General features: G+C 44.3%; 1 protein-coding gene across 1 annotated transcript in view; it reads right to left on the reverse strand.

Annotated features, from left to right (window-relative positions):
• Fam184b (family with sequence similarity 184 member B) overlaps positions 1 to 13836 on the reverse strand; it is a 114366-nt gene that overhangs the window by 1856 nt on the left and 98674 nt on the right. Inside the window, exons 12-14 of the mRNA XM_021161949.2 lie at positions 12946 to 13092; positions 2055 to 2172; positions 614 to 718 (exon numbers count right to left, since the gene is read on the reverse strand). Of these exons, the coding sequence (XP_021017608.1) occupies positions 614 to 718; positions 2055 to 2172; positions 12946 to 13092 (370 nt within the window). The remainder of the gene's footprint in view (positions 1 to 613; positions 719 to 2054; positions 2173 to 12945; positions 13093 to 13836) is intronic.

The raw sequence follows: 13836 nt of genomic DNA on the forward strand, positions 1-13836 counted from the left end.
GTATATCATCACACACCTTTCATAGCAACACTCAGGAAGCAGATGCAGGCAGATCTCTGAGTGCAAGCCTCGCCTGATTTACACTGTAAGTTCTAGACCAGCCAGGGCTACAGAGTGAGACCATGTCTCAATTGCTGTCATTTTTTTTTAAATTAATTTTATTGCAGTCCTGGGAACGGGATCCAAGGCTTCAAGCTTGCAGACAATTGTTCTTCCACTGAGCTATGTTCCCTGCCCTTCAAGCCATTTTTTTTCTCCCATCTTTATTATCAGGTTCATTCAATTCAGTCTTGGTTTGTTACTTTGTGAGCTATGAAATACCGGTTCTTTTCAACTTTAGGGGTCTGGTGATAGGAGAGGAGAGAGTCATTATGAAGTCCACAAGTATTATGGAGAAATAAAGGGAAGTGGGATAGTCTCTCCCGTCATCTAGATGGAGGGAATACTAACAGCCATAAGGGTCAAGTCAGAACGTACTCTCTCAGTACTGTTTGCTAGTGCTGTAGACTACTTCTGGGTTTTCCCAGCAACTGTCCCACCAGCCCATCAATGTGCTGCCGCGGCTTTCAGAAGGACAGATGTACAGATTTATGATGTGCTAAAATTAATTTACCTTCATGGAAGGGGTCAAGTATCCTGGGTGAGGATTGAAAGAGAAGGACCGATTCCGATGGGACACTGCACTAGGGAAGGCTGCGTAATGAAATCTTCTCTCTTCCTGGAAAACCAAAGGTTTTAAAGAGCTTAGGCATGGACCACTGGCTTTGTCTAAATGGTGGCAGGACAGAAGAAGAGAAAGCCCTGGAGGAGGGTAGGTGAGTGGCATCCAAGCAGGGCATCACTGGAGCCCCTAGGAAGTACCTTCCCCTCTGGCACCTCATATTACCAGCAAAGGAAAGGGCACAGTGCCTTAGCAAGTGAAAACATCTAACTATACTGAGCACCTAAAAGGAAAAGCTAGTACAAAAGTTAAAATAATGAATCAAAAAAAAAAAAAACAAAAAAACAAACAAAAAAAAAAACCTCTTCCCATATTCAAACATTTCAACCTTTCTCTCCCTTGCCTTTGTTTGAAACAGGGTCTCAGGTATTCCAAGCTGGCCTCAAACACACCATTTAGCCAAGGATGAGCGAGCATAGCCTTGAACGTCTGATCTGATTCTGACATCCTAAGTGCCGGGATTTCAAGCATGTGCTACCACATTTGATTTGTGTGGTGCTAAGGACTGAACCACCATGTGGGGGCCAGGAACTGAACCTGGACCCTCTGCAAGAGCAGCAGGTGCTCTTAATCCGAGGAGTTATTTGTTTAAAGATAATCATAACTGGGTCTGGCGCTAGCATGGCTGTTAATAGCGCTTACTGCTCTCCAGAAGACCCAGGTTGAATTCCTAGTGCAGTTCATAACTGCTTGTAACTCTCCAGCTCAAGGGGATCGGACAACATATTTGGGCCTCCAAAGGCACCTGCATACTTGTGGTACACACACACACACACACACACACACCCTTAAATACAAATACATTTTAAAAAAGACAGTATCTTCCAGTACTTACCAAAGGAGCAGTTATTCCTTATTAATATAATTCTGTGAGTCAAAGACAGACCAAGGGGAGAGAGACCCCTAAGGAAGAGCATCAAGTCTTGATGGCTTTGAGGTACAGAATTAAAGGCGTTGGAAATACTTCTTCAAGGGGTCTAGGGAACGGCTTTGCTAACTAGAAAATGAATGGTTGATCTTACAAAAGGACGATCAACAATGGTAAAGTTGAATAATTCTATTAAAATTCCAAGGTAAGTAAACAGATTTTTATCAGATTTTGTAGGATGAAAAATAGAATCAACATCAAACAAGTGCTGTTAAACTTGGGAATAGGATGGCTTTTTTTTTTTTTCTTTGCCAGTGTCTTTGGTATGAGTACTTCTTAGTAATAGGAGGAAATAATGAAGGATCGACAGACAATTTTTAGGCAGCTATAGAAATGTCAGGTTCAAAGCCAGCACCCTGACTGTGAGTGCTGGCCAGTATCTCCCTATCGCAGCCTAGGCCTCACCGTTAGCTGCCGGATGATGTCTTCTCTCTCCTTCAGCCGTGTCTGCAGGCGGCCTATGAGCTGCAGATCCTCAGGCCGCGAAGTTCCTTTTCCTGCCTTCTCTCCAGACTCTTTTAGCCTGTTTAAAGAATGCAGTCAGTCCTACAGAGGTTTCTCAATAGGCAGGTGGGAGACTGTGTGTTTAGGATGGCCACCCAAGCCCCTACTCCTGGTCTGGCTCCCATCAGTTCTCTCAGGAGTGTGCACATAGATTTTGCATGCAGCCTAGCTTCCTGGGCAAGGCATGGCTCTGTACCAAGAGCCCTACCGGACCCTGGGCCCTCAGGATCCCCTGATGCCCATGCGGTTCTTGCCCCATCTGGCGGGGGCATAGAGTACAGCATGAGTTTGTCTTTGAGGAGCGGCTGTGAAAGACAGGATGGCGATTGTGGGAGGAGCTATGGCTATTGATTGATGACAAGTGAGGACTTTGAGATGAGAAAACTCCACCTCCACTTCTCTTCTAATCCTGGCTCTGCTGCGCTTTAGTTATTTGCCTCATTGATAACACCACTGTGTCCTGGAGCCAAAGTTCATTATTGGGGGGGGGGGGGGAGGGCAGGGGAGGAGAGTGGTGGTGCAGGTGAGACAGAGCCTCACTATGTAGCTCAGGCTGGCCTTATCATATAGACCAGTCTAGCCTAGAACTCACAGAAATCCACCTGCTTCAGCCGCCATGCGCCATGACGTGCCACCACTCCCAGCAGTTCCTTTCTTTGTAAAGTGAGCACTTTATAAAGTGGTTGGTTGTGGAATCAAGGAGGTAAGGGTTAACTGGCACAAGACTGAGAGGCGCGTGGCAAGTGCCCACTGGGTGGCGCTTGCCTGACACATTTCTCTGCAGTCTTTCTGTCAGTGCTAGGGAATGAACTCTACGTAATATCCATAGGGTGTTTGTTTGTTTAACTTTTTATTCTGAGATAGCATTTCACTGCTCTGCCCATGAACTCATTTGACAGCCATTTCTGGCTTGTGATCCTCATGTCTCATCTCCTTATGGACTATATGCCTGTGGTTCTGGGCACAACACATTACAACTGTTTGAGGTCAAGACTGGTTTTTAAGAGCATATCTCTTAAATTCACTTCCTACTATATAACCACGGGGAAGAGGTTTTACCTTTTGGCACGGATCGCGATGTCATCTCCTAACTGGTCTCCCTGTCAATCATCCCTTTTCCTAGTTTCAATATTACCCAGCAACCACAAGAAAGCTGCTTCTGGCCCTTTACCAACATACACATAAATGAAAATAAATCATTATAGATCAATGCATCCCTCAATTCACACCAGAGAAGATTCTACTTGCAGTAAATAGCAACTAACACAGAGACCCACAACCAGTCGAAGTGCAGAGAATATGAGACAGCTATAGATGCTCTCTACAAACAGATGGCAAAGCCCTGCTGCTGAAGACAACATCTACACAACTCACTGAACACGGAGACGTTGAGCTGGTGCCTACGTGCAGCCTTCACCCTACATGCTAGTGTCTCTGGTATTCTGCATGCTACCAAAGGAGAAACAAACACCACATCCAGTCATAAACTCTCCGATCCACAGTGGTGTCCTGACCATAAGGCACACGAGCTCAGTGGTGGTATGAAGCTTGAGGGAGTAACCAACTAATACATGATTTGGCTTACGGCTCACTCCCACGCCACGAGATGGAACCCATAACCTATACTGCTTGGATGGCCAAAACTAAGACTAGATAGCCCCAGAGCACAAGGTATCAGTAAAATGACTCCTAATGACATTTTACTATACTCATAACTCAGTGCCTTGTTCATCCATCATCAGCAAAGCTTCCTATTTCCTATAGCATATAGAAATAAGTACAGATAGTCTGCAGAGAGTGACAGACCTTTGAACACTCAGCCCTAAATGGAACATCTCCATCCAGTCCCCTGTAGACTCAAGGAAACCTGCAGAAGAGAAGGCTGGAAGGTTATAAGAGCTAGAGTGGATGGAGGACAGCAGGGAAACAAGGTCCTCTCTCTCTACAGGATCGATGCATACTTGAGCACACAGAGACAGAGGCAGCACAGGGCCTGCCGGACTTTGTACCACACTGTGTCCTAAAGCTGAAAGGAGAAGTGGGACACAGGTTCTGACCCAGAAGATATCTCCAAATGATAACCACTTGCAAATGAAAATTTAGTTATTTCCAAGGGAGTCTCACTGGGAAATAAACTGCTCTTAAGGGTAGGCTGCCTGCCCAGCAGGAGATGCCAACAGATCATGCACTCAGTGGCATTGTTGGAAGTTCCTCATCTCATATTGTTGTGTTAAAACTTTTCCTTTCCATATATATTTTTTTTTCTATCTCTTTCTCTCTCTCTCCCTTACAGGTCCTTTGCATGTATATTCTGGCTTCCATTTTAGTGTTTTTAAGGCATTCCTGAGTGCAAACAAGCGGGCCTCTGTGTCCATCTGTTCCTTGTGCCTCTCCTTGGTTTCTTTTCCTTCTGTTTGTTTTGTGCAAACCTGCAGTGTTAGCTTTTGTTTCTTCTTACTGTACTATATTATAACTTACTATTACTCCTTAGAAGCCAATTTGTTTTCCAATGAGGCAGAAAGGAGACAGATCTGGATGGGAGAGGATGTGGGGAGAAACTGAGAGGATCCATGGGAGGGGAAGCTGTAACCATGCATATTATGCAATAAAAATATTTTTAATTAAAGGGAAGAAAAAAGAAAGACTGCTATACTCCCTCCTCGGAAATCATTGCAGAAGGAGTGGGGGGTGGGGGCAGAACGACTGTAAGTTCCTGAAGCGGTGGATGACTGTAAGGAAAAGTGTTTCTCACACTGCAGGACAGTTGCACATATAAGCTCACAGTGGTGGTGACACAACTCATGAGACCTGTACAAGCTCCAGGTGCATAAAATCCCAGCATGGAGAGGGAGGTGGACACCAAGTCCCACCCCTAGCTGAGGGGCTATTGGCTGGGGATAATTGCAGGGATAGGAGGTCAGTTTTCTTAAGAGTGTAGCTCCTGTCCTTAAGAGTATAGTCACCCGGGAGCGCAGGGTTGCCTGACACCCGCCAGCTACCCACGACCCCCGCCGCAGGATTTTGGGACTGCTGGTGAGTGGAACACAGCTTCTGCTCCAGTCCAATCACGCGGGACCTGAGACTGCTCTGGTTGGGGAGAGAGAAATCCGGCCCACACAGGGCCACAACCCTCTTCCGGTCAGAAAAGCACCTGAGCAGCTGGGGCGCAGGGTCTGCTGACACTCGCCAACTGCCCACAACACCCGCCACAGGATCTTAAGACTTCTGGTGAGGGGAGCACAGCTTCTGCTCCAATCCAATTGCGCGGGACCTGAGACTGCATTAGTTAGGGAAGTAGAAACCGGCCTGAGTAGGACCACAGGCCTCATCCGGCTGGATCAGCGCCGGGGTAGCGGGAGCGCAGGGTTGCCTGACACCCGCCAGCTACCCACGACCCCCGCCACAGGATTTTGGGACTGCTGGTGAGTGGAACACAGCTTCTGCTCCAATCCAATTGCGCGGGACCTGAGACTGCATTAGTTAGGGAAGCAGAAACCGGCCTGAGTAGGGCCACAGGCCTCACCCGGCCGGATCAGCGCCAGGGTAGCGGGAGCGCAGGGTTGCCTGACACCCGCCAGCTACCCACGACCCCCGCCGCAGGATTTTGGGACTGCTGGTGAGTGGAACACAGCTTCTGCTCCAGTCCAATCACGCGGGACCTGAGACTGCTCTGGTTGGGGAGAGAGAAATCCAGCCCACACAGGGCCACAAGCCTCTTCCGGTCAGAAAAGCACCTGAGCAGCTGGGGCGCAGGGTCTGCTGACACTCGCCAACTGCCCACAACACCCGCCACAGGATCTTAAGACTTCTGGTGAGGGGAGCACAGCTTCTGCTCCAATCCAATTGCGCGGGACCTGAGACTGCATTAGTTAGGGAAGCAGAAACCGGCCTGAGTAGGGCCACAGGCCTCACCCGGCCGGATCAGCGCCAGGGTAGCGGGAGCGCAGGGTTGCCTGACACCCGCCAGCTACCCACGACCCCCGCCGCAGGATTTTGGGACTGCTGGTGAGTGGAACACAGCTTCTGCTCCAATCTTTAAATAGTGACAACGATAACAACTAACCCTAGAGATTACCAGATGGCGAAAGGTAAACGTAATAATCTTACTAACAGAAACCAAGACCACTCACCATCATCAGAACCCAGCACCCCCACTTCACCCAGTCCAGGGCACCCCAACACACCGGAAAAGCTAGACACGGATTTAAAAGCATATCTCCTGATGATGATAGAGGACTTCAAGAAGGACGTTAATAACACACTTAAAGAAATGCAGGAGAACACTGCTAAAAAGGAAGAAGACAATAAAGAGGAAGCACAAAAATCCCTTAAAGAATTGCAGGAGAACACTGCTAAAGAGTTACAAATCCTTAAAGAAAAACATGATAACATAATCAAACAGGTAGAAGTCCTTACAGAAAAACAGGAAAACACATCCAAACAGATGATGGAAATGAACAAAACCATACTAGACCTAAAAAGGGAAGTAGACACAATAAAGAAAACCCAAAATGAGGCAACACTGGAGATAGAAACCCTAGGAAAGAAATCTGGAACCATAGATGCAAGCATCAGCAACAGAATACAAGAGATGGAAGAGAGAATCTCAGGTGCAGAAGATTCCATAGAGAACATCGGCACAACAATCAAGGAAAATGGAAAATGCAAAAAGATCCTAACTCAAAACATCCAAGAAATACAGGACATAATGAGAAGACCAAACCTACGGATAATAGGAGTGGATGAGAATGAAGATTTTCAACTCAAAGGACCAGCAAACATCTTCAACAAAATTATAGAAGAAAACTTCCCAAATCTAAAGAAAGAGATGCCCATGAACATACAAGAAGCCTACAGAACTCCAAATAGACTGGATCAGAAAAGAAATACCTCCCGACACATAATAATCAGAGCAACAAATGCTCTAAATAAAGATAGAATACTAAAAGCAGTAAGAGAAAAAGGCCAAGTAACATATAAAGGCAAGCCTATCAGAATTACACCAGATTTTTCACCAGAGACTATGAAAGCCAGAAGATCCTGGACAGATGTTATACAGACACTAAAAGAACACAAATTCCAGCCCAGGCTACTATACCCAGCCAAACTCTCAATTAACATAGATGGAGAAACCAAAGTATTCCACGACAAAACCAAATTCACACATTATCTCTCCACGAATCCAGCCCTTCAAAGGATAATAACAGAAAAAAACCAATACAAGGACAGGAACCACGCCCTAGAAACAACAAGAAGGTAATCCCTCAACAAACCTAAAAGAAGACAGCCACAAGAACAAAATGCCAACTTTAACATCAAAAATAACAGGAAACACCAATTTCTTTTCCTTAATATCTCTTAATATCAATGGACTCAACTCCCCGATAAAAAGACATAGACTAACAAACTGGCTACACAAACAAGACCCAACATTTTGCTGCTTACAGGAAACTCATCTCAGAGAAAAGGATAGACACTACCTCAGAATGAAAGGCTGGAAAACAATTCTCCAAGCAAATGGCATGAAGAAACAAGCTGGAGTAGCCATTCTAATATCTGATAAGATTGACTTCCAACCCAAAGTCATTAAAAAAGACAGGGAGGGACACTTCATACTCATCAAAGGTAAAATCCTCCAAGAGGAACTATCAATCCTGAATATCTATGCTCCAAATACAAAGGCAGCCACATTCATTAAAGAAACTTTAGTAAATCTCAAAGCACACATTGCACCTCATACAATAATAGTGGGAGACTTCAACACACCACTTTCACCAATGGACAGATCATGGAAACAGAAACTAAACAGGGACACAGTGAAACTAAGAGAAATTATGAATCAAATGGATCTGGCAGATATCTACAGAACATTCTATCCTAAAACAAAAGGATATACCTTCTTCTCAGCACCTCATGGTACCTTCTCCAAAATTGACCACATAATTGGTCACAAAACAGGCCTCAACAGATATAAAAATATTGAAATTGTCCCATGCATCCTATCAGATCACCATGGACTAAGGCTGATCTTCAATAACAAAATAAATAATAGAAAGCCAACCTTCACGTGGAAACTGAACAACACTCTTCTCAATGATACCTTGGTCAAGGAAGGAATAAAGAAAGAAATTAAGGACTTTTTAGAGTTCAATGAAAATGAAGCCACAACATACCCAAACTTATGGGACGCAATGAAAGCATTTTTAAGAGGAAAACTCATAGCTCTGAGTGCCTCCAAAAGGAAACTAGAGAGAGCACACATTAGCAGCTTGACAACACACCTAAAAGCACTAGAACAAAAGGAAGCAAATTCACCCAAGAGGAGTAGACGGCAGGAAATAATCAAACTCAGGGGTGAAATCAACCAAGTAGAAACAAGAAAAACTATTCAAAGAATCAACCAATCAAGGAGCTGGTTCTTTGAGAAAATCAACAAGATAGATAAACCCTTAGCCAGACTCACTAGAGGGCACAGGGAAAGCATCCTAATTAACAAAATCAGAAATGAAAAAGGAGACATAACAACAGATCCTGAAGACATCCAAAACACCATCAGATCCTTCTACCAAAGGCTATACTCAACAAAACTGGAGAACCTGGATGAAATGGACAAGTTCCTAGACAGATACCAGGTACCAAAGTTGAATCAAGATCAGGTTAATGATCTAAACAGCCCTATATCCCCCAAAGAAATAGAAGCAGTCATTAATAGTCTCCCAACTAAAAAAAGCCCAGGACCAGATGGGTTTAGTGCAGAGTTCTATCAGACCTTCAAAGAAGATCTAATCCCAGTTCTTCACAAACTATTCCACAAAATAGAAACAGAAGGTACTCTACCCAACTCATTCTATGAAGCCACAATTACTCTGATACCTAAACCACAAAAAGACCCAACAAAGATAGAAAACTTCAGACCAATATCCCTTATGAATATTGATGCAAAAATCCTCAATAAAGTTCTTGCTAACCGAATCCAAGAACACATCAAAACAATCATTCATCCTGACCAAGTAGGTTTCATCCCAGGGATGCAGGGATGGTTCAATATAAGGAAATCCATCAACGTAATCCAGTATATAAACAAACTCAAAGATAAAAACCACATGGTCATCTCCTTAGATGCGGAAAAAGCATTTGACAAGATCCAACACCCATTCATGATAAAAGTCTTGGAAAGATCAGGAATTCAAGGCCCATACCTAAACATGATAAAAGCAATCTACAGCAAACCAGTAGCCAACATCAAAGTAAATGGTGAGAAGCTTGAAGCAATCCCTCTAAAATCAGGGACTAGACAAGGCTGTCCACTTTCTCCATACCTATTCAACATTGTACTTGAAGTCCTAGCCAGAGCAATTCGACAACAAAAGGAGATCAAAGGGATACAAATTGGAAAAGATGAAGTCAAAATATCACTTTTTGCAGACGATATGATAGCATATATAAGTGACCCTAAAAATTCCACCAGAGAACTCCTAAGCCTGATAAACAGCTTCGGTGAAGTAGCTGGATATAAAATTAACTCAAACAAATCAATGGCCTTTCTCTACACAAAGAATAAACAGGCTGAGAAAGAAATTAGGGAAACAACACCCTTCTCAATAGTCACAAATAATATAAAATATCTTGGCGTGACTCTAACTAAGGAAGTGAAAGATCTGTATAATAAAAACTTCAAGTCTCTGAAGAAAGAAATTATAGAAGATCTCAGAAGATGGAAAGATCTCCCATGCTCATGGATTGGCAGGATCAACATTGTAAAAATGGCTATCTTGCCAAAAGCAATCTACAGATTCAATGCAATCCCCATCAAAATTCCAAATCAATTCTTCAACGAATTAGAAAGTGCAATCTGCAAATTCATCTGGAATAACAAAAAACCTAGGATAGCAAAAACTCTTCTCAAGGATAAAAGAACCTCTGGTGGAATCACCATGCCGGACCTAAAGCTCTACTACAGAGCAATTGTGATAAAAACTGCATGGTACTGGTATAGTGACAGACAAATAGACCAATGGAATAGAATTGAAGACCCAGAAATGAACCCACACACCTATGGTCACTTGATCTTCGACAAGGGAGCTAAAAACATCCAGTGGAAGAAAGACAGCATTTTCAACAAATGGTGCTGGCACAACTGGTTGTTAACATGTAGAAGAATGCGAATCGATCCATTCCTATCTCCTTGTACTAAGGTCAAGTCTAAGTGGATCAAGGAACTTCACATAAAACCAGAGACACTGAAACTTATAGAGGAGAAAGTGGGGAAAAGCCTTGAAGATATGGGCACAGGGGAAAAATTCCTGAATAGAACAGTAATGGCTTGTGCTGTAAGATCGAGAATTGACAAGTGGGACCTCATGAAACTACAAAGCTTCTGCAAGGCTAAAGACACCATCAATAAGACAAAAAAAGCACCAACAGATTGGGAAAGGATCTTCACCTATCCTAAATCAGATAAGGGACTAATATCCAATATATATAAAGAACTCAAGAAGGTGGACTCCAGAAAGTCAAATAACCCCATTAAAAAATGGGGCTCAGAACTGAACAAAGAATTCTCACCTGAGGAATACCGAATGGCAGAGAAGCACCTGAAAAAATGTTCAACATCCTTAATCATCAGGGAAATGCAAATCAAAACAACCCTGAGATTCCACCTCACACCAGTCAGAATGGCTAAGATCAAAAATTCAGGTGACAGCAGATGCTGGCGAGGATGTGGAGAAAGAGGAACACTCCTCCATTGTTGGTGGGATTGCAAGCTTGTACAACCACTCTGGAAATCAGTCTGGCGGTTCCTCAGAAAATTGGACATAGTACTACCGGAGGATCCAGCAATACCTCTCCTGGGCATATATCCAGAAGATGTCCCAACCGGTAAGAAGGACACATGCTCCACTATGTTCATAGCAGCCCTATTTATAATAGCCAGAAGCTGGAAAGAACCCAGATGTCCCTCAACAGAGGAATGGATACAGAAATTATGGTACATTTACACAATGGAGTACTACTCAGCTATTAAAAAGAATGAATTTATGAAATTCCTAGCCAAATGGATGGACCTGGAGGGCATCATCTTGAGTGAAGTAACACAATCACAAAAGAACTCACACAATATGTATTCATTGATAAGTGGATATTAGCCCAAAACTTAGGATACCCAAGATATAAGATACAATTTGCTAAACGCATGAAACTCAAGAAGAATGAAGACCAAAGTGTGGACACTGTGCACCTTCTTAGAATTGGGAACAAAACACCCAGGGAAGGAGCTACAGAGACAAAGTTCGTAGCTGTGATGAAAGGATGGTCCATTTAGAGACTGCTGTATCCAGGGATCCGTCCCATAATCAGCTTCTAAACGCTGACACCATTGCATACACTAGCAAGATCTTGCTGAAAGGACCCAAATATAGCTGTCTCTTGTGAGACGACGCCGGGGCCTAGCAAACACAGGAGTGGATGTTCACAGTCAGCTATTGGATGTATCACAGGGCTCCCAATGGAGAAGCTAGAGAAAGTACCCAAGGAGCTAAAGGGATCTGCAACCCTATTGTTGGAACAACATGATGTACTAACCGGAACCCTGGAGCTCTTGTCTCTAGCTGCATATGTATCGAAAGATGGCCTAGTCGGCCATCAATGGAAAGAGAGGCCCATTGGACTTGCAAACTTTATATGCCCCAATATAGGGGAAAGCCAGGGCCAAAAGAATGGGAATGGGTGGGTAGGGAAGTGGGGGGCGCTATGGGGGACTTTTGGGATAGTATTGGAAATGTAATTGAGGAAATTATGTAATAAAAATATTAAAAAAAAAAAAAAAAAAAAAAAAAAGCAAAAATACTAGATGATTCCACTTAAAGTACTTCCTGTCTGAAAGAATTACAGAGATGGAAATGGAGAACAGCTTGAGGAAACGAAGGTCCAGCAACAGGCCCAAAGTGGGATCCAGCTCAGAGGGAGGTCCCAAGGCCTGATACTACTACTGAGGCTATGGAGCACTCACAAAAAGGGATTTTCCATGACTGCCCTCCGAAAGACCCAGCAAGCAGCTGAAAGAAGCTAAGGAGAAGGGCGATCCTGTAGGAGGACCAGCAGTCTCAATTAATCTGGACCCCGGAGATCTCTCAAACACTGGACCACCAAATAGACAGCGTACACCAGTTGTTATGAGGCCCCTAACACACATACAGTAGAGGACTGCCAGGTCTGTGTTCATTCAGAGTTGAAGCACCTAACCCTTAAGAGACTGGAGGCCCCAGGGAGTTTAGAGGTCAGGTGGGGTGGGGAGTGGGGGCATCCATGTGGAGACAGGGGCTGTGGGGAACATTTACGGGATGGGGGGGGGCGGGGAATGGAATATGGAGTGTAAGAAACAAATTAAAAATAAAATAAAATTAAAAAAAAAAAAAAAAAAAAAAAAAAAAAAAGAGTATAGTCACCCACACTCCCCCCCATGCATGGCCACATATTCAAGGATATGTGGGCAGTACACCTTAGACTTACTGTGTTTTTAAAAAACTCAAGGACACAAAGTTGGGTGGGTAGGGAAGGGGGATTGATATGGGAGGAGATGAACAAGGGGCAATCATATGATCAACACATTTATAAAATTTTCAAGTAATGAGAAGGGGGAATTAAAAGTGAGAGATCATTTGTCTAGAAATAAAGAACTTCTAAACTCAGAGGACTTTAAGTTTTAAAACCACTGAAGTCTAAGGATACCAGGTCACTTTCCCAAAAGATACAATGCTAGCCCCCCTGAACCAGGGCCCAAGGCCTTGCTCACTCAGTTTCCAGAGCAGCCAGTCGGGCCTGGAGTCGGGCCTGGGCACCACTGAAATCTGCCACCATGGCTTGCATCTCCTTCCGATGCTCCTGGCGGAGTGCCTCCACCTCTATGGCTCTTTGGGCTTTCTGGTCCTCCTCCAGCAACCTGTGATGGATGGAAACACATTCAGGGTCACCCAGGCTCTGAGCCTGAGCCTTAGGACTTTGGGGCTATGTCTCTATTTGTTGGCCTTGTACTGAATGATACCAAGATCTTATGAGAAGGACACCTGGGTCTCCAGATGTGAAATTTTGGCTAAGCCTCACCATGGGGACCTCTCCAGGGTTTCCAGAAAGGTGGGTGGCATAGCCAGAAGAGGAGTAGTTAGGGCCATACTGCTCAAGTCCTTGGCTTTAGCCATTATTTTTAATGGTGCTACCTCGGGCTCAGTGTCTTCTTCTATTGGATGGAAGTGTTGGGGTACTTCCCTTACAAGGTCATTGCAAAGAGAAACTGAACTAATCTGTACCTTGAATAGTCCAAGGCACAAATGCCTTCCTTTCAACCATTAGCAGTCATTGTTTTTAACCTAGAGGAGGATCCTAATAGGTCCTACGGGAGCCATTTTCAGGAAGTCCATGGACACTTTTATGTGATTGCTTACCCACCTCCCCAGGTGAGGGATCACTGCTTTCCTCACTCGAAGGAGGACTTGCCTAGGACCACATGCTACATCTCTTGATCTGTGGTGCTCCACCTTAGCCAGATAGACTCCTGGCTGCCCTTAGATGAACTCAAGTCTCAAGTTCACCTGGGAGGGAGGCCCCATGACCTCAGTTAATTGGAGGTAAAGTTATTTCACAACAATTTTGAGTACACAGGGTGGGGAGGGTGCTATGAATATCCCCT

Source organism: Mus caroli, unplaced genomic scaffold (genome assembly GCF_978045245.1).
Source record: "Mus caroli unplaced genomic scaffold, Mus_caroli_1 scaffold_4, whole genome shotgun sequence".
In the NCBI taxonomy this organism is placed as follows: Eukaryota; Metazoa; Chordata; class Mammalia; order Rodentia; family Muridae; genus Mus; species Mus caroli.